The sequence below is a fragment of the Quercus robur genome, chromosome 9 (genome assembly GCF_932294415.1).
Source record: "Quercus robur chromosome 9, dhQueRobu3.1, whole genome shotgun sequence".
Classification (NCBI taxonomy): domain Eukaryota; kingdom Viridiplantae; phylum Streptophyta; class Magnoliopsida; order Fagales; family Fagaceae; genus Quercus; species Quercus robur.
The window spans coordinates 15186197-15207976 of NC_065542.1; the positions used below are offsets into that span (position 1 = coordinate 15186197).

At 35.3% G+C, this 21780-nt stretch overlaps 2 protein-coding genes across 2 annotated transcripts; one reads left to right on the plus strand and one right to left on the minus strand.

Annotated features, from left to right (window-relative positions):
• The first annotated feature begins 1130 nt into the window (after positions 1-1130).
• Positions 1131-15263, plus strand: LOC126700303 (protein SHORTAGE IN CHIASMATA 1). The gene is made up of 11 exons (XM_050398383.1): positions 1131-1499; positions 2022-2108; positions 2193-2261; positions 2359-2430; positions 4555-6509; positions 7196-7403; positions 8513-9007; positions 10023-11675; positions 11788-11947; positions 12054-12172; positions 14990-15263. Exons 1-9 carry the CDS (start codon positions 1197-1199, stop codon positions 11884-11886), a joined length of 4941 nt encoding a protein of 1646 aa, XP_050254340.1. The 5' UTR covers positions 1131-1196; the 3' UTR covers positions 11887-11947; positions 12054-12172; positions 14990-15263.
• On the minus strand, positions 12394-17022 carry LOC126700304 (uncharacterized). Its single transcript, XM_050398384.1, has 7 exons — positions 16594-17022; positions 16153-16353; positions 15950-16072; positions 15713-15750; positions 15474-15576; positions 13191-15316; positions 12394-12949 (listed from the first exon to the last, which is right to left on the minus strand). The coding sequence occupies exons 1-7, from the start codon at positions 16660-16662 to the stop codon at positions 12712-12714; spliced, it is 2898 nt and encodes a 965-aa protein (XP_050254341.1). The 5' UTR covers positions 16663-17022; the 3' UTR covers positions 12394-12711.
• Positions 17023-21780: the final 4758 nt, after the last annotated feature.

The following is a 21780-nucleotide window of genomic DNA, read 5'->3' on the forward strand; positions in this document are numbered from 1 at the left end:
TATCACGGTGGATTGGGTGTGGAAAGCTGTAACTTATCCTAAGGTTCAGTTTTTTCTATGGCTGTGTCTTCAAAATAGCGTGCCTACCGGGGAAGTTTTGGGTTCAAGGGGTTTAAGTCTTGACCCCACCTGCAAAATCTGTCTTCAAAGCATGGAAACTATGGATCATCTCTTGAGGGGCTGTTGGTTTGCTCGTGACTTTTGGCAACAAATTCAATTCCCGGTTTGTCTAAGGGATACTTTTAGTTTACCGGTTAATAGATGGCTTGAAGTCAACTGCAAGGCAGAAATCAATCACAGTAGAATGGGCATTCCTTGGAAGATTGTGTTCCCCATGGGAGTGTGGCAGCTATGGTTGCATAGAAACACTTTTCTTTTCAAAACTGGCAAGGTGAACCGGTCTTGTTACAATAAGAGTGTTAAGGATAGTGTAGAGTTTTTCTCTATAGGGCTGAATGCTAAATTGCCTAAAGTCAAATCTGTTGTGGCCGTGGGATGGGAGAAGCCTCCAGCGGGTTGGGTGAAACTTAATTCTGATGGGTCAGCCATTAGCAGCCTAGGACGTGCTGGTGGGGGAGGAGTGATTAGAGACCATGAGGGGAAATGGTTGAAAGGTTATGCTAGGTCCCTTGGTAGCACCAATAGCTGTGTGGCTGAACTATGGGCTGTGAGGGATGGTCTTTTACTTGCTAAGGAAATGGGGCTGCATAACATCATTGAAGAGCTGGATGCATTAAGTGTTGTATTACTCTTAAACAATAATACCAACAACTTGACTTTGGAACCTTTACTTAATGATTGCAGGAACCTTGTGAAGGAGTTCCCCAACATGCAGATAAAGCACATATATAGGGAGGCCAACCAATGTGCGGATGCTATGGCCAAAATGGGAGCAAACAATGTAAACTCTTTTGTTGTTTTTTTGAATACACCGCCTGTGGTGGAAAGAATCCTAGCTAATGATAAAGCTAGCTTGCGTTGTAATAGACTTGTTTGTTCCTAGTTTTTTATGAAATTTCCTTATTGACCAAAAAAAAAAAAAAAGCGCAACTTAGCAAGACATCCACGATCCCCAACCATATAAAGGCCAAATTTATAGAGCGCCAAAATTCAATTCAATTTCAATTTATTCCAAAAACCGTTACTCCTCTCTCTCTCTCTTCACTCTTCACTCTCTCACTCTCAATCTCTCTGAAATGCGAACTCGGTTCCTGAACATCGACTACTTCTCTCCGATCCAAGCCCTAGAGCCCCAAACCTTCCTCCACCTCCCAGTCCCTCACCTTCCTCCTCCTCCATCTCTCTCCTCCTTCAACGACCTCTTCACCTCCTTCGCTTCGCCTCTCTACGTTTCGTCCGCTCTCCACGACCTCCCTCTCGATTCCGCTCTCTCTGATTTCCTCTCCGCCGTTCTCCCTCACCGCATCGACCACGCCGATATCGAACACTCCGATGCCGCCGCTCCAACGCCTTGCTTCCGCGAGACTCGGCTTTCGCAGGTGACAACAATATCTCTCTCACTCTCTTCTGTGGATGTTTTTGAACTGTTTGAAGATTTTTATTCGTGTTAGGGTTTGGTCTTTTGTGCTGAAACGTAAGCTTGATTTAAACGATGCTAGTTTTGGTGTTTTGAGTGTGTTTCTCAATCTGGTTAGTTCTGTTTTGAAATTTGAGCTCAAATTTTAAATTATGAAATAGTAAGTTTAATCAGATCCAGTGTAATTTGAATGTAGTCGATTATTTCTTGATTGCTGATTTTCCTTTTGAATTTTAGTTTTTTATTTTTGGATGATAAATTTTAGATTTATGATTTAATGCGATGTTGAAGGTTAAGAAATTGAGCTTAGTTAAATCATTAGATGCAAGGAATTATTGCCTTATATTATTCTTTGAAATTTGAGTGAAAATTAGGTGGAATCAGATTATAATCTGATGTATTTAGTTGAAAGTACATTGAAATACCTGTGAATTTAGCTCATTTTTGTGCCGTTTTAGTGTAAATGGTATGTGTTAACTTGCAGCAAGAAGCTGAGGTTCTCTATAAGGAGAAGGAAGTGGAGAGTCAAGGAACTTGTGGAACTGAAACTCTGGAGATTGGACTGCCAAATGTATAATCACTATGGATTTCTCATTAGCTCTATTTTTTGGTCTATTTAGGGATTTTTGTTGAAGTATAACTTGTTTCATCGCAGAAGGATAACAGAGATGCAAGCAGATATGAAGTAATCCAGTTTGAAACACCAGAACTGAACGTGTTCTTGGTAAAAAGAATAGAAATGTGGATAATTTGGTTTCCATGTCTATTTGAAACTTCTTGGTTTATGATCTTTGTTCTGTAATATGGCCTGTAATTTGCAGGAAGATGCCTGCTCTTTTGAGAAATATGAAATACAAAATCTGTCTGAAGTTCCAGACAATGAAAATAATCAGGTATTTATCTTAACCATGCTGCAACTCATGGTATTTGGATAATATGTTAGAAATTTAGTTCTCTTCAGTTTTGTTTGCCTTGGCCTTTCTTTGTAGTTGATGCAGGTAATTTGTCCCAAGAAATTTCAATATTGAGTGGATAATGTTTATAATTTTAGCCTTGGAATACTTTCTTCTTCCCCCCTGCCCCCTAGGTTTAAAGGCTGTAGGAGTAAACTACTTACAGTTACCATATCCATAGGGTGATTTGATATTTGTGTGTGTACTTGCGAGAGCTAGTTGATTTTAAACTGCCTAAGGGAGACATCATTTTGCATCACCCTTGTTTTGGTCTTCTTTTTATTTCTTCTGTTTCTCTCTCTCTCTCTCTTGTAGATATCAATATACATAGTACTATTATCTTTAGAGTCTTCTTTTATTGGCATTATCTAAATTTCAAAATATTATAAAGCAAAATGAGAGCCAATTACTATATAAGAACTTGTAGTTGGACTTCCTGTATATCTACTTGAATTTCGGGTATAGGTTAGGGGTCTTTTTTGGATGACATGGTGTTAAAACGGGTAGCAATTTATGTTGGCATGTTGTGTTTGTGTTGTGTCCAAGTATGAGTATTTTACTACATGAGTTGACACAAACACGTCTCATTTAATAATTGTGTCAAAATCCATCTATCCTAAATGACATATTCATTAAACGGATTGATGAGTCACACATCACCGCCTATGTAACATGCTTAATAAATAGGTTATATTAGGTTGATACAGACACCCCCTCTTTTATGACGTGAATCCTCACAAGGTAGGACCCTTTGGATTCACCCCTAAGTAGTAAACCACAAATACATGACCCCACCCGCCAAAACCGCGTATCAGGTAATCCAGGGTTGCTTCTAGTGGGGATCGAATCCATGATGTTTGGGTCTACAACTCATCCCAAGCCTTCAACCTCTAGCTTGCATCATGACGGGTTGATATAGACATAACCCATTTCAATCCATTTAATAAACAAGTTGTGTTATGTAAGGAGACGATCAATTTTGACCTGTTTAATAAACATAAGCCCAAATTTTTTATGATTAACATATTTTTGTAATAATCACATAAATTATAATAATTATAAAAAATAAATTCCATGCAAATTATTTTTAATAATAATGTCAATTAAAATACTAATACCATACAAGAAAAATAAATTTACTTTTCTTAGAAATACATTATATAAGAAAAATAGATTTAAATGAGATTTTTTTTTTCTTCCTCATTTTGGTTTAAAGGGTCAGGAATTTTAGGGTAAAATGAAAGAATGTATCAATATAACCATTAAAATCCATTTAATTACTCAATTCTATTTTTAAAATGCAAATTTATGTTGGATAAAAATGACATTTATTGATATGGGTTAAATGGATTACATGTCAAAATATGTCTATCATTCAAATTGATTGCAAATTAAGTAGGTTAACACAAAATTGACCCATTTATTAATCGTGTCAAAGCATGTCAACCTATTTTAACACTAACCCATTTACAGAAAACATTAAAAAAAGTTGTGCCCGGTGCACAGAGCTCCCACTAAATATTAACTTGCAAAAAATTGTGTTGTGTTTGCTGGTTGTGTCAAATATTGTCACTCTTATTGTTAAAATCATTTGGGATTGATAACTCTTGCTGTTCATTGTTGTTTCATATATGATGTGAAACAAAAGAGATTAAATGGGATTTTTAGATATGAATAGGATTTGGTACCAACACTGACATTTTTTAGTTTCCTTGCATTTGTTCCCTTTCTATCCATCTCTCTCTCTCTCTCTATATATATATATATGATTCGGATTTCTTGCTTGTGCATGAAAACAGTGAAACTTTTATGATTGGTTCGTCGCAAGAAGTCAACATAAGAGAGCTGCCGTATTCATTCAAAGAATTTTTCTAGTTACTTTGTTATATTTAATCTTTTGATGGTAGCTTGTTTGTTATAGCTGCCTTATAGTGTTAATGTATGATTTTTCTGAGTCTAACAGTGTCCAGGGGGCCATTTATGTTCTTGTAATTTGTCATCTGTTTAGGATTCCTAAAATTATAAGTTACAAATATATCTTTTTTTATCGGGTCTTTCTTGCAGGAAATGCTTAGGCAAGCACTTACGATGCAATGTCCTTATGAGGTTCAAGAATTGATTTATTCAGTTGAAAATGTTGCTTCGGAGTACTACATGGAGCAAAACATTTATGTCTTGGAAGATGACAGTTCTGTTCAGGATCAAATGTGCTTTGGCCGAAGCATATTTCCTTCTCTAGAAGTTGATGAAACAAGTCTGGGAACTTTGACATGCTCGTCTATAAAGGAAGAACTTCTTTTACATCTTGAAAACACTGAGCGCCAATGTTGGCTTCATAAGGATGACTTGGTCATTGACAGCGAGGAACTTTTGGGCTCAAGGGGATGTGATATCTCACAGTTTCTTTCAGATAATTTTCTATCACAGCAATGCCTGGAATCTGAACTGGCATCTGTGGACATGTTCCCAGAAATGGACTTCATAAGCATGGTGGAAACTTTACAGATTGAAGGAAACTCCTCTGTGAGCCCTGTTATTTTTGAGGAATTCCAGTTCCTTGATATGGATTCATCTCAATTTTTTGTTGTCTTCTTTAAGACACAGACCACAGATGAACCAGAAACATGTGACTGCATGTTTAGGGGAGACATGAACTTTAAGAATTTTAATGAATTGATTGTTAGTCATGAACTAGCCTTGGTAGATAACATATTCAAATCATTGCCTGTTCCTCTTTTCTCTGATCATGAAAAGATAAGGTCACTATCCTCCATTGTTGAAGAAATACTAGCTGACTTAAAGCCACAGCCCCCATCTGCATCTGATAGGATATACTTGGATTGGCATCTTTTGGATGAAGATAAATGCAACTCTAGAATCTATTCTTCCTATCAGAGTATGTTGGAGGAGGTAGATTCACATAGCTTTGATTTTGATCTGGAAGCTTTTGATAATGGCAAGTTGGTATTTGACTTTGTTTTCTCAGATAATGCTTTGAATGGGCCAAACACAGAAGAAAACAAGGAATCACGGAAGTTTCTTTCTGATGGCATTTCTGTGCCTAATAGTGATATTGTGGGAGGGACTTCAAACAAATTGTTGGATGATCAATATCCAGAACCAGAAAATGGAGAACATTTAGCTGAAAAAAGTGCTGAGAGGACTTTGTTGTTCAAGTCTATGTCACAATTCAATGATCTTGATTTTTTCTTGAATCCTCGGAAAGCTAATTCTGGGGATGTTGACTCTACTATTAAAACTGTTGCCACTAATGCTATGATTCCCAATGTTCCATCCAGTTATTCAAAGGCAGCATGTTTGTCCACTGGAGTACAATTGCAGAGTTGGGAAATTGTGTTGTATCAAGTTAAGCTTTCTGATACTATTATGCTCATCATGGACAACTTTGAAAAGAGCTATCTAGCTGTCCTGCAAAATGAAAGAGAGCTGATAAAGACAGATCTCCCACTTGTAGCAGCAGATAACCATAAATTGCTCAGCCTTCCAAAACAAAAATTGATGGACTGCATTAAGAAAATAAATGCACAAAGAACCACTTCTTACGGAGATGAAAACATTATGGAACTTGTTACCTTATGTGCAATTAAACAAATGGCTTGGTTCATGTGTTTTTATGGAATCCTTCCAGTGCATCTTTATGTAGACAAGTTATGTCAAAGCTTGGAATGCTTAAAATCAAGACTCGGCATCCTACAGTCCTTGATTGAAGATGCACACAAGAAGACTGACAGAGAAATATGTAGCTTACATCCCTCACTGACTGTTATTCAGGAGATTTTGCGTTCAAACACTACCAAGAATAACTTAAAGGTATTGATTGTGGCTGAAAAAATATTCTGGTGGTCGTTGAAGAGTTTGTTGATGTCGTTGGGATTATCATTTAGTGAGTTCCAAAATTACTATCCACATGCAAAGGAACCAGATCTGTGTAAAACAGACTTCAAGTTTAATAGAACAGATACCCTGCTGGTTCCAGATTGCCTATTGGCATCCCATGAGTAAGTTTTAGTCTCATAAGATTTGGTATTTTATGGTATTCCCATGAATAAGAAATGTGTCTTTAATACGATACTAGCCATGTAAGATGTTCTCACCATTGATAGATTCTAGAGCTCTGCATTTGACTTTAGTATAACAATACGTATCTAATTTTTTTCAGTTCTGAACAATATTATGAATGTCTCTATATCTGTTATAGTTTCCAATACATCTAGGTGTTTTCTTTTCCTTTTTACTATGAAAAGGGTTCTTAAGCATTTTTAACCTGTGCAGTGCTTCCTGCCTTAACAAATGTTTGATTTATGTCATCCCTGTCCTTTTCTTGAAAGTCATCATTAAATGAGAGAAGCACTATTTATTAATTTATATCCAATTTATCCTTCTATGGATGATTTCCTTTGCCTCATTAATATCTTGATCTCATTTCCCCCTTAAATTAAAATTTACGTCGTATTAAACTTGAAATTATGCCATTCTTGCATATTATTTCTTTAACTCTATTATGTATCTATTTTGTGATAGTTATGGCTTTTATGTTTCTAGAATATCCGTTTTTGTGTCATCATAAATCAGTCTTGTGTTTAGTGGAGAACTGCACAGTATACTTCAAAGGTCTATTGTAAGCTATACTTATTGTTAAGGAGTTCCAAAGCTGTAAATAATAATTGCTTTCATTTTCCTGAAGGCATATTTCTGCATCATTTCCCTTCAACAAATTCAACATAATCTTGGAATATGGAGGTTCGTATGGCATATCTAGAATATCGTCTTTTTCCCCAAATCTGGTTGGATTGCCTCCTATTCACTTCTTGAAAGTGGAACTGGATAAATCTAGCACTTGCGAAGCACTGTGTGAAGGTGTTGATATGCCCTGTTATAGTGAAACGACAATGGTAACTCTTTGCCCTTTTTTGTAAAGACACATTTCTTATCTGTCTACTTGTCAAATTACATGCACATCTTTCAATAATGAACATTACATGCCACTCGTGTAAAAATCTTCCTAGTCATAATTATCAACAGTTATGTGTCACAATATTGAGTGCAAATGCAATATTATTAGATGAGTTCAGAGTGTTACATACTTACATGTTAATTTTTCCATGGGAATATGTTCGGCTTGACTTGCATGTGTCTATGAATATTCATGTACACACATGTGCCTGAGACTACTTTCTATTAAAAGACTGGAGTTCAATATCAAGGTAAAGGTTGATGTATGTTTTTCAATTTGAACAAATGGAACAACATAATTTGCGAAACAGAAAGATGAATATGACACTTGAGCAGAAGGCCATCACTTGGTGTTGGTCCTGCCTGACCAAGTCCTGGGAGGGGAGACACAAGCCTTGCTTGTCCAAATATATGTCTTTATGATGTGTTTTTGTGTGTAAAGTTTTACTGAATTATGTTCCATTTATTTCAGTGGAAAACATTTTCCAAAAAAAAAAGAGAAGGTCGCTGTTGACAATTAAATGCTTACAACTGATAATATTGAGTCCAATAGAAGGTAGAAAAGGTGGGAGTGTGGGAAAAAAATTGAGGGGCATATGGAAACGTTCAGAAGTGAGTTTTTTTTTTTTTTTTGAAAATAAATATTGTGATTTCCTTTTTTTTTTTTTTTTTTTTATTCAACTAAATAAATTATCGTGGGACAAACCAGTGACATAAGGGTTGGATTTTATATTATTTTCAACCTTTAAAACAATAACAACAAAGTGTCCCAAAATGTTGGGGTCAGCTATGGATCCTTGACAGATATGGCTTTATTGCATGAAACTTGGATAATGTCAAACTTGAGATCATTTTCCAATCATGGATTACAAGTTCATGATACTGATCTGCTAAAGGGATCTTTTACTTCTATGAGTTCTATCTCTTTATTGGAATTAGCTGTCTAGTTCTAATTTTATGGTCAATTCTTGGTTCATGTCATTAACTTCTCAGTTTGCAAGAATATTTAAATCTATAGACAACTATGCTAACACCAATTCTATTTTAGCAAGAGGATGGGAATATGAATATCAAGAAGTTGGAGAAACTGCTAAACTTTTTACCCATTGAGAATACATTTGACATGGGATCTTCAGGAGCTGCAGATGAAGCAGAAGCTTGCTGTATGCCTCTGCCACTTCCCACCATGCCATTTGCAATGAAATCTGAGAATATTTCACAAAGCATGGTGTCTTCCCCTGAAACAATCATCATTGTGAACACTCAAAATTTTGATAAGCAAATGATAGTATCCAGAAGAAGTACCTACCAAAAAATTCTTGCCATGGAGAAAGAAGGAGCACAGGTTGTGGAACGAGATTCAGATTTGCCTGTGGATGTTATAATGAGTTCTGCTATTTGCTTAGCATGGTACGATTGCAGAAACATTGGAAAGAAAGCAACTGCTTTAGATGAAGCTTCTTCATCCATGCCTATGTGTGTTGAGAATATTGCAACAAATGTTTTAACATTGCTGAGTTTTGCATTCAGTGGCTGCATTCTGGTAATTTCTATATCTAAGTGATTTAACTATTGCCATATTTGATCTTTGTTAACCGGTTCTATGGAGAAATATTTCCTTCTACAGTAGGATGTAAGGCAAACTTAGCTACTCAAGCTTCTCTTGAGATTGTCCTAGCAAAGTGGTTGTTAGAGGATCTTTTGCTCAGATTCTAAAAAGAATAAGCTGATATTGGGCAGCCCAAAATTTGACTTTACTTCACTCAAGATTGCTCTTAAGATAAATGTGAAAGCTTGAGCAGCCTAGAACTCAACTCAATTAGCTCTTTTAAGCACTTGTTTCAAACGGAAAAATAATGTGTGTGCGCGCATTTTTTTAGAACATCTTTTTGAGGTTCTTGGGGGATACTTTGGATAAGAATGGTTAAGCTTTCTTTGAATTCATTGATATGCTACAGCTGGAAAAGAGGGGGAAAAACATTGGTATGTGAGCTTATTTTACCATCAGCATTCCATGATGACTTCTACATTTTATGAATTTAATCTCCTCCATTTCATATGTGTATAAGTGATATTTTTTTGCAATGCTTTGATAAGTTATGGTCGTGAAATGAAAATGATTAGAAAGTCACTTCGTAATGATTTATTTCAAGATGGATTCGTTTAAATTGTATTGATTTGTTCCATCAGTGCTTCTCTTCTATACCTTCTATGAAAGGTTGAGTTATTCTGGCATTTGCTTTTTATAAATTTTAGTTGTGATTTTTTTTAAGATGTTGATTTGTTCTAATTTATGATAGCTTTGGTATGTTTGGCCCAGCCTGGTTTTAGCTGATTTGATGAATTATAAATGGAACCTCGAAATCTTGTGTCTGCTTGCAAGAGAAATGAGATCTAGAATAAGGCACAAAATTGAAAACTTTGTTTATTTGCTTTTGCACAAAAAGGTGGAATAATGTAGAATGGTTGGTTAAAAGATGAAAGCTATTATTGATGATTTCATTGACAGTTATGCACTAAACTAATTTTAATTCTTTGTTTATGTATATTTCTTTCAGGTCTTTGAGGGAGATGTGGACTTCCTTTCCACTGTAATGGAATCCTCAGATGGATTCTATGCTGCAGCAGCAAGCCTGGGAATTGATTTGCAGATCTTTTGCTCCTATTCATCTGAGTTGACGGATGATATTATATTGAGCTGCATCAGTTATGTGATTAAGTTGACTAGAGGCCTATACCCTAAAATGCCTGAGTCAGAAACTCTTGCAGAATCATTTCTTACCAAATTTCCTTCCATTAATCCTTTGACAGCTCATGCAATACTGTCTTCAGGAGGCATTCTCGTTGAATTTCTTGAAGGGTCACATGAACGCAGGAGCCATGCAATCGAAAAATACCTTGTTTCTGATGAGAGTGTCACCCTGTTTAGTGCTTTGTGCAAATATGGTGAGCGGGATGATTCTAAATCTATAATGACGGACTGCTCTTCCTCAGTATCTTCTGGTCCTGACTCAGAGAGGTGTCGTTTTAATGTGGATTCGGGAAGAAAAAGACGAAAATACAGTGGCAGCCCTCACAAAATTGACATAGATATGGATGACTTACTGTGTTTTGAGCCATTAAACCAAATCACTGATGACAACTTGGATCCTTCTACGGTATCCAAGTCATTAAATCAGTGGATGTTGAAAGATTATGAGCTATTTGATGAGTTCAGAACACCAAGTTTAACTTCAAATGGTTTATTTGGTCAAAAACAGGGATTGGATATGGGTATGATGATAAAGCCCTCCAGTGTTACCAAGCCATATGATTCTCAATTCTCTAAAAGTCCTCCCATATCAAATGAGATAAAAAAGCCTTATTTCTCTTTGAGGGACAAAAAGTTTGGTCAAAATCAGGGATCAGATTTGGCTATGATGAACAGTTTGGATTGGCTTAGTGCCAAGAAACCTGAGAATCTGCAGGACCTTATAGGTGAAGTTATTGACCTAACTGATAGTCCTGTATCAGGTAAGGACTTGTCTTCTTTTGATAATTCCCCGAATTTCTCATTTTGGGTGCCTGAGATGGATGGTGACTCCTCAAGAAAGTCTAAAATTGCAAGAAGATTGTCATTTGATGAAGGCGGTCACCCTACTTGCTCGATGGCTGTGGAGATGAATTCAAATTCAGATATCTGGAATTTTAAGAAAGATCAGAGGCAAACTGTGCCAGGAGTCAATGATTACCCAGATACAGATTTCAATGGTATTTTTCCTGTAAAACACCGTGGAATGCCTGACGAAGGCTTAACACAGAGATCTGCTGGAAATTCAAAGGAATTATCATTCCAAGAGAAGGAGATGTCATCTTATGGTGGAACACCACTCTCAAATGCTCTCCGTTCAGCCCATCCGCAACAAAACTCACCTTGGACGATAGAGTTTCTTAACAGAATCAGGGAAAAGAGCAGAATGCGTCACCAGTCCCTTCCATATGATGCAGTTGCTCCTTGTTTGGAGTATTCAGGGAATGTATCAAAAGTTTCCAAGAGAAGAAGTCCCTCTATTCTTGAATTTTTCAAGTACCAAGGAGGCAGCACTCCTAAAAAGGCACCAGAACAAAAGAGGCAGAAGCGATCTATAATGCCATCAAGCTCATCTAAAAATGAGAAGATTTCATCCTCTGTTCTTCCCACATCGACACCTGCTGATAAGAGAGCAAGACAGGTGCTGTATACACCCTCATGTCATAGATAGTTTCCGTTCTATTCTATACAAATTTACAGATTTTTTTTTTTTTTTTTAAATATTAATACAACCTAAGATCAATCAACTTCAGACTCTATCTTTTGCAATGAATGGAAGTGGAGGCCAAACTAAGCTGGTTTGGAGTGATGGAGCTCGCAGTCTGAACAAAAGGTTTCAAAATCAAATATAAGATGGCAGAAAAGTGTTTCTGCAAAGTGTATTAAGTTAGGATTATATTGACAAAATTTCAGGTTTGTTCTGAAATCTTGCACATAACAACAGTATCTTTCTCAATCTAAACATAGAAATGATAAAATAAGTGTTATAAATCTCATTTAACTTGGTTGTTCTGTGCAGCTCTCATGTGCGAACCTGTTGTAATTAGCATTGACATGACAGAGAGTTTTTGAAGCATATATATTAGTGGCTTCTTGATGACAAGCTACATCACATCTGTTTCCTTGGCCATGCTAGAGGTAGAATTTGGCAACACCTTCAGAGTTTTTTATTTTGAAAAAGAAAAAGAAAAAAAGAAGAGATTATAAACCATTTTGATTTTTTTTTTCTACTGTCATTTTGGGCAATATAAACCTTTTCTTTGTCAGATTCCAGGGATTTGACAGTGTTTCCTATGAGTAAAAACCTCTAGATGAATATCATAAATGAGTGAATAAGGTCAGCATGACACAAAAAAAAAAAAAAAAAAGTGTTGATAATAATAGATGTAATACATTATCTTAATTAGATCTACTTGCTTGCAAACTCGGATCTGTCACTGAGCATATGAGCTCAATTGGTTGATTTTCTGGTAAACTTGTACTTCCCCTTCATGTAGAAATGAGCAATAGACTCATGAGGACATGCTACTTGATGCATTTGATATCATTTTCTTGATGATACTGCAATGAAAGTAATGGTCACACCTGGTTGGTTTAGTTGCTCAATTGCTAAACATATCCTGCTGCTCCATCAACGCATAGTTCCCAGTCTCGGATCTCCAGTGCATTATAGAATGCTAATTCTTCTTACCATTCTTGAGGTTCCGTACAGTCATTACTAGTTGTTGCCTTTCACCTTCTACCTCTGCGAATTTGAGACTTATCTCCGAATATCTCTCTTCCATTTCTTTCAGTTCTTTTTCCATACATGTGTTCCTTTCCTTTAGTAATGTCACTTCAGATAACAAGTTGGTATTGTTACACTCATTCTTGGTAGAAACTTCAAGATCTTTCTTTGAGTGAGTTTCTACTCTCCTGTTAAAAAAATAATTAAAATAAATAAGTAAATGAAAAAGAAAAAAAAGAGTAAAAGAAAATAATTAGTGAATATAAACTCAACTATGTCACTACTAGGTGCTCTTGTGCACCTAGTGCAAATTAAATATTTGATTCAGCTGAAAAGCTAAATGTATTGATAACAGATATTACTTGTAAAGGAGCAATGATTGAGCTAAAATGAAATGAACTTGAAGTTCACCTAATTGAATGTGTGTACCTTTCACATGGTGCTTCGCCAACTCCTTTCTGGATTAACGTGCCATCTGTAGTGCCCATTTTAGAAAGCATTAGATACTCCTTGACCTTTTTGCTTTCTTTAGACTGTCCATTGCAATTCATGAGCTTTTTCTCAATACTGGTGATTTCTTCTTCCTTCTTCTTTAGTTGATGCTCTAGTTGAAATATCTGTTTCCTTAAATTTTCTTTCTCCAATTCTTCCCTAGAAAATCCATGTTTTAACTCATCATGGCAGGCTCTAAGTTTTTCCACTTCTGACAGAAGCTCTTTATTTATTGTTTCCTTCTCATCTTTTAAGGACTTAATTTTAATAAATTCTTCATGTATTTTTTCTGCTTCCTTCTCTGCTGAAGCTAATTTTTTCTCCAGAGCATCCCTTTCTTTGTTCCACATATGCATGAGCATCTCTTTTTCACCAACTGATGTCTTAACTTGTCCGGTTTCTGCCTGCTTAGAGAACTCATACTTCTCTTTTGTGAGCCTTTCTACCTCTGCTTTAAGCAGTTGCATCTCCATCGAGAAAGCCTCATGATGTTCTGTCTCATGATTTTGTACATATTCAAGTTGCTTGGACTTTTGGTGTAGCTCCAATGACATCTTCTCTATTTGCTTTTCATTTAAACGTATTTGGTTCAAAAGCTCTTGCTGTTTTACTTCATTCTGATCTTTAATCAATCCAAGCTCTTCGTTGGCTTTCTGGAGCATTTCTTCCAGAGTTCTTTTCTGCAGGCGCAATTCATTAGCTTCTGTCAGTGCTTCCATGGCCTGCTTCTCATTCTCATCAAGTTTAGATGCCATTTCCACAGAAAGACTTCTAAACTCCTCCTGGACACGCTCAACTGTAGCAGCATTATTCCACCTTGTCTTCCTCAAGGCCTCCTCTGACCGGATGGCTCTCTGTTCCTGCTTAGTCTTGGCAATTGCCATGGCATTTAAATCTTCTTCAAATCCCAGTGCCTGCTTTTCCAGTTCTTTCTCTAATCCCTTAACTTGAGCTTCAAGTTCATTGATGGAGATCAAAGATTCTGAGAATTCTTCTGCCTGCATCTTGATTTTTTCTTCTAATCTCTCTACATGGGATTCAAGTTCTTTTATTGTAGCCAAAGAAGCTGAGCATTTGTTTTGTGTCATCTGTTGTTGTATTTGGCTTTCCTCTAACTTTAATGAGATATCATGGTTTTCCTGCTTTAAAAACTCATAGTCCGATGTGAGCTGTTTTGTATGCATATCTAGCTCTTCCTTGTGTTTCCTGTAAAATTCTATTTCACCATTCAGGTCGCTGATGTTCTGCTCCAACATGTCTACTTCCTTGGCATCATTGTGCTCTGTAGCCAGTTCCCTATTTTTTATCTCCAGCATTTCTTCAAGGTCTCTCACTGCATGAATTAACTCTGAGTTCAAGTCTTGTGTTTTCTGCAGCTGTAACTGAAGATCATTACTTATTTTCTTTTCATAATTAAGCTCTTGCCTTGTTGCTTCTAACTGAACCCTTGTATTCTTAATCTCAGACTGCAATTTGTTTGTAGCTTCTGCATCATCAATGCATTTCTGCTGCGACTTGAGTTGTGCACATTCTATTTTGAGTGCATTTTTCTCCTCTTTAAGGCTAATAATTTGTCTTGATAGATTTTCTCCCTGTTTCTTCTCCTTCACATTTTGTTTCCGAAGGGACTGTATTTCCATTTCCGATAAATCTGCTTGTCTCTTTAGAGTAGCAATTTCATTTTTGAGTTTTTCAAGGGAATCTTCTGATGCCTCTTGTAACTTTTCTCTTGGAAGATTGTCCTCCAGGCTGTTTATTGAGTCAACTAAACTTGCATCTGAAGCTGAATCCACTGACCAATCTGTGTTTGATCTCCGATGCGCATTCTTTTTTGTGGTGATGGCATCAAATGTTCCCTTAGGCATGGAGTTTTGTCTGTTATGTGTGTGGAAGCTGGTGGGTTCCTGATGGATGCTACTACTTCTGAATCCAAGATCTTCTTGTGTACTTTTTATAGAGTTGATATCCCAACATGATGCTAATGTAGCATTAGAGCCTGTAGGTGCTCTAAAGATGCCATTTTGTTCAGCAATCTGAGATGTGGCTTCTTTCAGATTCATATCCTGTGCGACAATTAAGAGATAGTTCAACAATTACTTTTCAGATATGACATTTGTCTCTACTATTTTGATAGTTTGAGTTGAAGCTTATTGATGTTGTCCTACTCTTGAACCTTTTTTATGGAAAAGATACGAAAAGTTCTATGATATGAGACCTTACTTCAGCAAAATTGTAAAAGTTATCATCTGCACTGCAATTGCTTGGTTGACTATTCATGCTTTCATCATGTATAAGTAATTGAGCTCCATACTCTTCACCATCTCTGAATTTAGAATCTTAATTGTGTAAATGTAACTTTCTAAAGTAGGGGGTGGTAAAAACAACAATAAAAGAATAGAAGAAGAAAAAAGAAGTTATGGTGGATAAATTGAGGTTAATGTGCATTGCTTCCTACTTACTTTTGATCAGTATCTTCCTCCATCTTCTGAATTGTCACCTGTTTTAAAAATTATGTCAAATATGATGAATCACAGAAGTCTTTTACAAGCAAATGATGCTGAAGTTGTATTAATTTTGATATTGATAGTTAGAACTCAAACACAAGAGTCAATTTCTGGGAAACTTCAACCATTAGATTTCTAACATGTATGTGTGTGTGTGTTTGTGTGTATGAGAGGAGAGAGAAAGAGAGTTACATGCAGAACTGCGCCAGAGTTTGCAAACTTAAGGGGCAGAGAAACAGTTAATGGTTTAGTCTCTGCCTCAAAATCTGCAAAATCAATTGAAGCTTCTCCAAGATAACCAGATTTTGATGATCCCTGCAAGAACACAGGAATTTTTTGAGAAAACCCAACCAGAAAGAGGAGAAAAAGAATGAGAAGCTGTGACCATTCCTTACAGTTGAAACAATGAAGTGGTAAATTTTCTCATTGAGTTTTCCTGTTTTTGATTCCCTAATGAGTTTCACTGTCTCATAGATAGGATTCTCCCATGTGCAGGTTCCATCCAGAATTGCAGCTTTCTCTAGTCTCACTGTTGGCTTTCCAACATCCTCTGGCACCAAAGATATCATCAATGTTGATTTTTTCAGTTTTGGCACCTGAAAATGGAGATGCAAAACCAGGTAAGATCTTGTCAATTGCTCTAAGCTCTATCAGATTATTCACACTATATATATATATATTTGTGGGATAAGCATATCTGAATTGAATATATAAAAAAAAAAAAAAAAATTTGAGACATTTGGTGCAACTCAAACCAATTAGCCAAACTAAACAAGCCCATCTTCATATAGTAACAGAAAAAGAAATGGTTTTCCTTTGCTTTGTCAAACTGATACCTGAGTGGCCTGAAACTCCAATTTGAATACAACTTTGACCTTCTTCTTCCTGCTCCATGACTTGAACATTTTTTTGGGTCTTATATGAGTCTCGGATCTCAGAAAATGTTCATCACAAGTCTCACTCACCTCACTGGGATTTTGGCAGACAATGTTGTTTTGTTGCTGTTAGAACTAAGGCAGTTTGGTTTCTCTTCCACTGTACTATTACAAGAATACTGAAAACAAACAAATACATGCGGTCCTTTCAAATCTAATTTCTAGCTTAAGACAATCAAATTCTGTAGAGTTTTAGAAGTGAGCAGTTGGAGATTACTAGGAAAAACAAATGGCAATGTTGCAGTATAGAAAAGGAAGTTTCTCTGTTCATAGTTTAACCGATCCACATGTATTATTGTAAAATTAAGAAGCATGACTGGAAAGTCTGGAATCACACATTATGGTTTACTTTTTGCTTACATAAACCACGAGCGTGGGAGACTTCAAATGACATAAATGGCCCTATACTTCAATGATACGTCGTTATCACTCATACGAAAGTCATCTTTTTTTAGGTCAGGGTTTCAATGCGGCCTTTATATTATTGGCTTGTTCCCTAATCAGTAGGAGTCATACTTATACCAGGTCACCTAATTTTTATTACTTTTTATAATAAAAAAAAAATGAATTGTTGGTATAGAAATTTTTTTTTTTTTTTTGAGAAAGAGTTGGTATAGAAATTGAATGCATATGAAAGGCATTTTTTGCTATGGAAATAAGGTAACAAATCTCCCTCAAAGAATGAGTTTCATTTTGCATTATACTATTCTAGGAGATGGTTGGATGATCAATATCATTAAGGGAATTAATTTGGGTTCTTTAGCCAAAAAAGAATTACTACTGGGGATCTGCTCTCAATAAATAGATTCATGTTCCTCACGGCCAATGGCTATGCTTCTAACCACTGACTGTTACAACGTCGTGTGACTTTAATGCCCAATCCAAGGACATGAACCATGCATTCAAAACATTCTAGTAATAAATGTACAAAATTGTAGTAGTATTTATTTTTCTATTTGCAAAATACAAATCTTACAAAAGCTACGTATTACTAAACAAGATTAATCTGTGGATTTTTTTCCTAGGCTGATAGGCATAATATTATTTTGTAAAAACTTTTTGATATTTTTTCTATCATATATTGTTTCCATCCTAATTTATACATTTTAGTTTGATGGTATAATTATTAGTGAAGTGGTACAATTCCTTTTTTTTAACCAAAGTTTACCCACTTGCATGTTTTTCTCCCCAATAAAATACCCTGAATTTTTATTGTCATTTTAAATCTCATACCTTATAAACCAGATAATCTATATGTTTAAAACCAGTAACATAGAATCTAGTTTTTGTAGTCATTACTTCAATTTCCCTCTTAAAATCGTTTTCAGCTTTAAAGAGAAGATGACAAACACTCAAAAGTAAAACGATGTTATCTAAGTATAGTAGGCACTAATCAAAATCTTTCTTCCACATAGATAGGTCGATTTGCTAATTATTTTTAATAGATATAGGCTAAGTTTTTATAAATTATTATGGTTTATAAAGTATGTGCTTTAATAAAGATACAATTAAAAACATCAGGATTTTTCACAATTTGGACTTTTTTCTATAATGCACCTACCTCTCTATATTGTTTGTATCTCCTCTCTCAGTCTCTCTCTTTGAGTTGCACTTTCAATCCTCCCAATTCGCCCTCTTCTCTTTTAGAAAGTACTGAATGAAAACATGATTTCATTTGACTAAAATTGTAGAGCATCGCGAAGTGTAATAAAGGCACAGCTAGAGGATGATATATTTTGCCTTAGAATAAATCAATTATGAGACAATGGTGGACCAAAGCATATTGGCTTCCACAAATTTGCCCCAAAATATGAAAAACAATATCATATCCTTTCCAACATAGCATGATACATAAAGTGCCCGCAATTATTAATTTTTTTGGTGCCTAGTTGGGTCATATACACTACTTATATGGTCTGTAAATGTGTGAAAACACGTGGGAACATGTGCTCTCTCTCTCTCTCTCTCCCTCCCCAATTCTTGAACCAGATCATTATTTATTACTTGTTAAGGGTGTAGCTAGCTGTTATTTCTGCGTTTTTCAATTGAAAACAAATATAGGTTAGGGCAATCATGGATCACTAAACTAAAAAAGTCCTTGTGGATACGATTATATTATTTTCATAATTTAATCAGTTCAAAAAATAAATAAATAAAAAAACCCTTCATTTGTCAGTTAATTAAGTTTTTATTTGAATCTTAAACTTTTTTTTTTTTTTTTTTGGGGTACAAATCTGAGGTTAATCTTTCCTTGAAGGCTTGAAGCAATAAATGGATAAGAATTTGTGTTAAATTCAAGGGACTTGCTTTGGTGAAATACTGAATTGACTTGGACCGATTACTATTAGCATTTTCCTTTACTTTGTGATTTTTATGAAGATTTGTAGTTGGCTTGCTAGCTACGTGTTCCACACGGTACTCTTTGTCAGTCATTAAATTGGACTTCTGATACACTTTTTCTCTATGTTTTAAAATGACTTTCCTAATAAAAGTCAGTCTTAAAGCGTATCTTTGGGTTTCGTATCTGTTTTAAGTCACACGGTTCTTAACTTCGTATTGAAGTAGCCAAAAGAGAACTTTATTCTTTTCTTCAGGTAAATAAAAGAACTTTGGTTCATCTTTGAGAATGTACAACATCCTCTTGTAATTAAGAAAATTATTACTCTCCATAACGTACATATTTATTTCCTTAATTCAATATTGTTGGTGCAATATTATTATTGGATGTCATCCCAACCCATCCTGTTACCATCATTCCAACTGTTGATACCAAATATAGGTCATGAATGTTAATTCGGTGCTTTTCCATGCGTTGGTGCCGTATATGTGGTTCATGAGCGTCAATTTGGTGCCTTTCTATGCGTTGGTATCATGTATGGATCATAAGCGTTACTTAGGTGCCTTTCATAGCTCTACGTGAGGCTTAAGGACCACTATTTGGAAGGCAAAATGCCAATTCAACATTCTGTCTGAGAGGAACATTTTCGTTTAGTCAGCAAGTCGTGATCTTTTCCTAGCCAACTAATTGTGATGCCCAAGATTTGTCTGATTTTGGGTGTATTTGACATGTGAGAGCTGATGTTGAATTGTGGTGTTCACTTGATTGATTTAGACTATATGAACAATTATGATGAGTCTTAATTAATTGAAACTTCACTAATTTTTTTTTAAGGTATAACGCAAATGTGTCAGCTTGTGTTAAATCTTACTGTTGGCTTTTTTTAGACAAATGAGAGATCTTCAATGTTTATACCCAAAACTCACTTCCTCTAATATCTCGAGCCCCACACCAATGCTCTCTTCTCTTCAAATGGAATCTTCTTCCTTTATCTTGTCAGTTCTTTTCCAGTTGATTATTCATTGTTGCATTCCAGCTTTTTGCAAAGGTTTCCTTAGTCTTCCTGGCATGCAAAAAGGGTCAGTCGTCTTCAGATCATGCTGCAAATGAGTACTCCTGATACTCATCAGCCTCCAAACAATTATGTGGAGTTTCATTAAGACTTGACTGCCCTTTTAGAGAATAGCACAAAAATCACTAGTGATCTTCCACAAATCTTGACAAATGGTACCTAAAACAATCTGACAATGACAAGTGGTTGAGAGGAAGAAAAATGAGAGTAGACAAAGAAAGGGAATCCTATCTAATATGTATGAGTGGACCATATGTTACCTTTCTAAAAAGGAACTTTTTGCTCAAGAGCTAAGCTACTGGAGTTCTGCATTACTAGTTTAGCTAGTCCTTTCTCAAAAAAAAAAAAAAAAAAAAAAAAAAATGATGCAGTCTATGGGCTTGCCAAACGAGTTCTATTGTACTTCATTTCTTTATAAGAGTAATAGAAATGATGAGATTGTGAGTACAAGACCTTACCATAAAAAATAAAATGCTTTAAAAAAATTATCTAGACATTTAAGATATGAAATCATACTAGAGATAATGAAGTTATAAAGAATGTCATGAACTAAAACATGAGAATCAGACAATGTTTGAACTTTGAATAGGCGTTCCCAAAAAAGTGGTTACTCCACAGTTTGGTTTGACTTCATAATTTCAGTGGACAAGCCAATTACTGCCAACAAAAGTGGGAGTGGGTTTGGGAAGTCATATCATCCAAACAATAATAATAACAATAAATATACTCACAAAAAGGATTAAAAAAAAAAAATACTAGCAATAAATATACTGTTTCAAGTTTAAATTTTTTTAACAGAAGAGAACACATTGTCCTTCTCAAAAAAAAAAGGAGAGAACACATAGAACTTATAAGTAACTCTAAAATATATATATATATATATATAAAAGAGTTATACTAACGAGTGTCCTTAGAGTATTAGTTAACAATCCAGTTAAAGTAAGTTTTTATGAGGAAAAAAAAAAAAAATTAATGTTTTGACAATTTTTTTTTCATTTTTTATAAAATTAATGTCAAAATTTTCCTAAAATAGATTATTAATGAGTGCCTTTAAACATTAAACCATATGGATTCCATACAAAGTTTCAAACTGACTATAAACAATAGAGATTTCCTAATTAACAGCTGTATATTATATATAGATGTCAGAGAGGAAAAAAAAGTTTACATAGCTGGCAGAAGAATTATTAATAGTGACTGATTTGAGTGAAAACAAAAGCCCTCAAAACTCAAAAGCTTCAGCTATCTTGATCTATTAGAGTAAGACTGGATGACTTTTTGCCTATGTCAAAACAGTGCTGCAGACTTCAATGGTTTTTATAAGGAATCGACAAAGTTTTCTTAAGGGCTTGGAACTGTTTTGACCATAGCTCAAAAAAAGAAAGATAAGAAAAAGAATGGGAGACCATTTGGTATAGCATTTTAAGTAACATTTTTCAGTTTTTAAACAATGTTACAATTATTTCCACACTTTTTCACCCACACATATTTCTAAAAAAATACAAATAATATTACTAGAAGAACGTTACAATACGGTCCTGGGTTTCTAATAGTCAGTATAATAGTAGTAGCATTACAGAAGGGTGGGGGTGGGGGGTAATTATGTAGTGTAGAATCTCTAGCCCATATTTAAGGCCCCAAAATGTTGTCTTGAAATTGGGCTTGTTGCTCTTGTTCT

Coding starts and splice junctions, on each gene's coding strand:
- LOC126700303 (XM_050398383.1), top strand. CDS start 1,197: ATGCGAACTCGGTTCCTGAACATCGACTACTTCTCTCCGATCCAAGCC. Junction 1,500..2,021: donor GCGAGACTCGGCTTTCGCAG/GTGACAACAATA, acceptor GTTAACTTGCAG/CAAGAAGCTGAGGTTCTCTA. Junction 11,676..11,787: donor CTGATAAGAGAGCAAGACAG/GTGCTGTATACA, acceptor AATCAACTTCAG/ACTCTATCTTTTGCAATGAA.
- LOC126700304 (XM_050398384.1), bottom strand. CDS start 16,662: ATGTTCAAGTCATGGAGCAGGAAGAAGAAGGTCAAAGTTGTATTCAAA. Junction 16,354..16,593: donor TGGAGTTTCAGGCCACTCAG/GTATCAGTTTGA, acceptor CTCCATTTTCAG/GTGCCAAAACTGAAAAAATC. Junction 16,073..16,152: donor ACCACTTCATTGTTTCAACT/GTAAGGAATGGT, acceptor GTGTTCTTGCAG/GGATCATCAAAATCTGGTTA.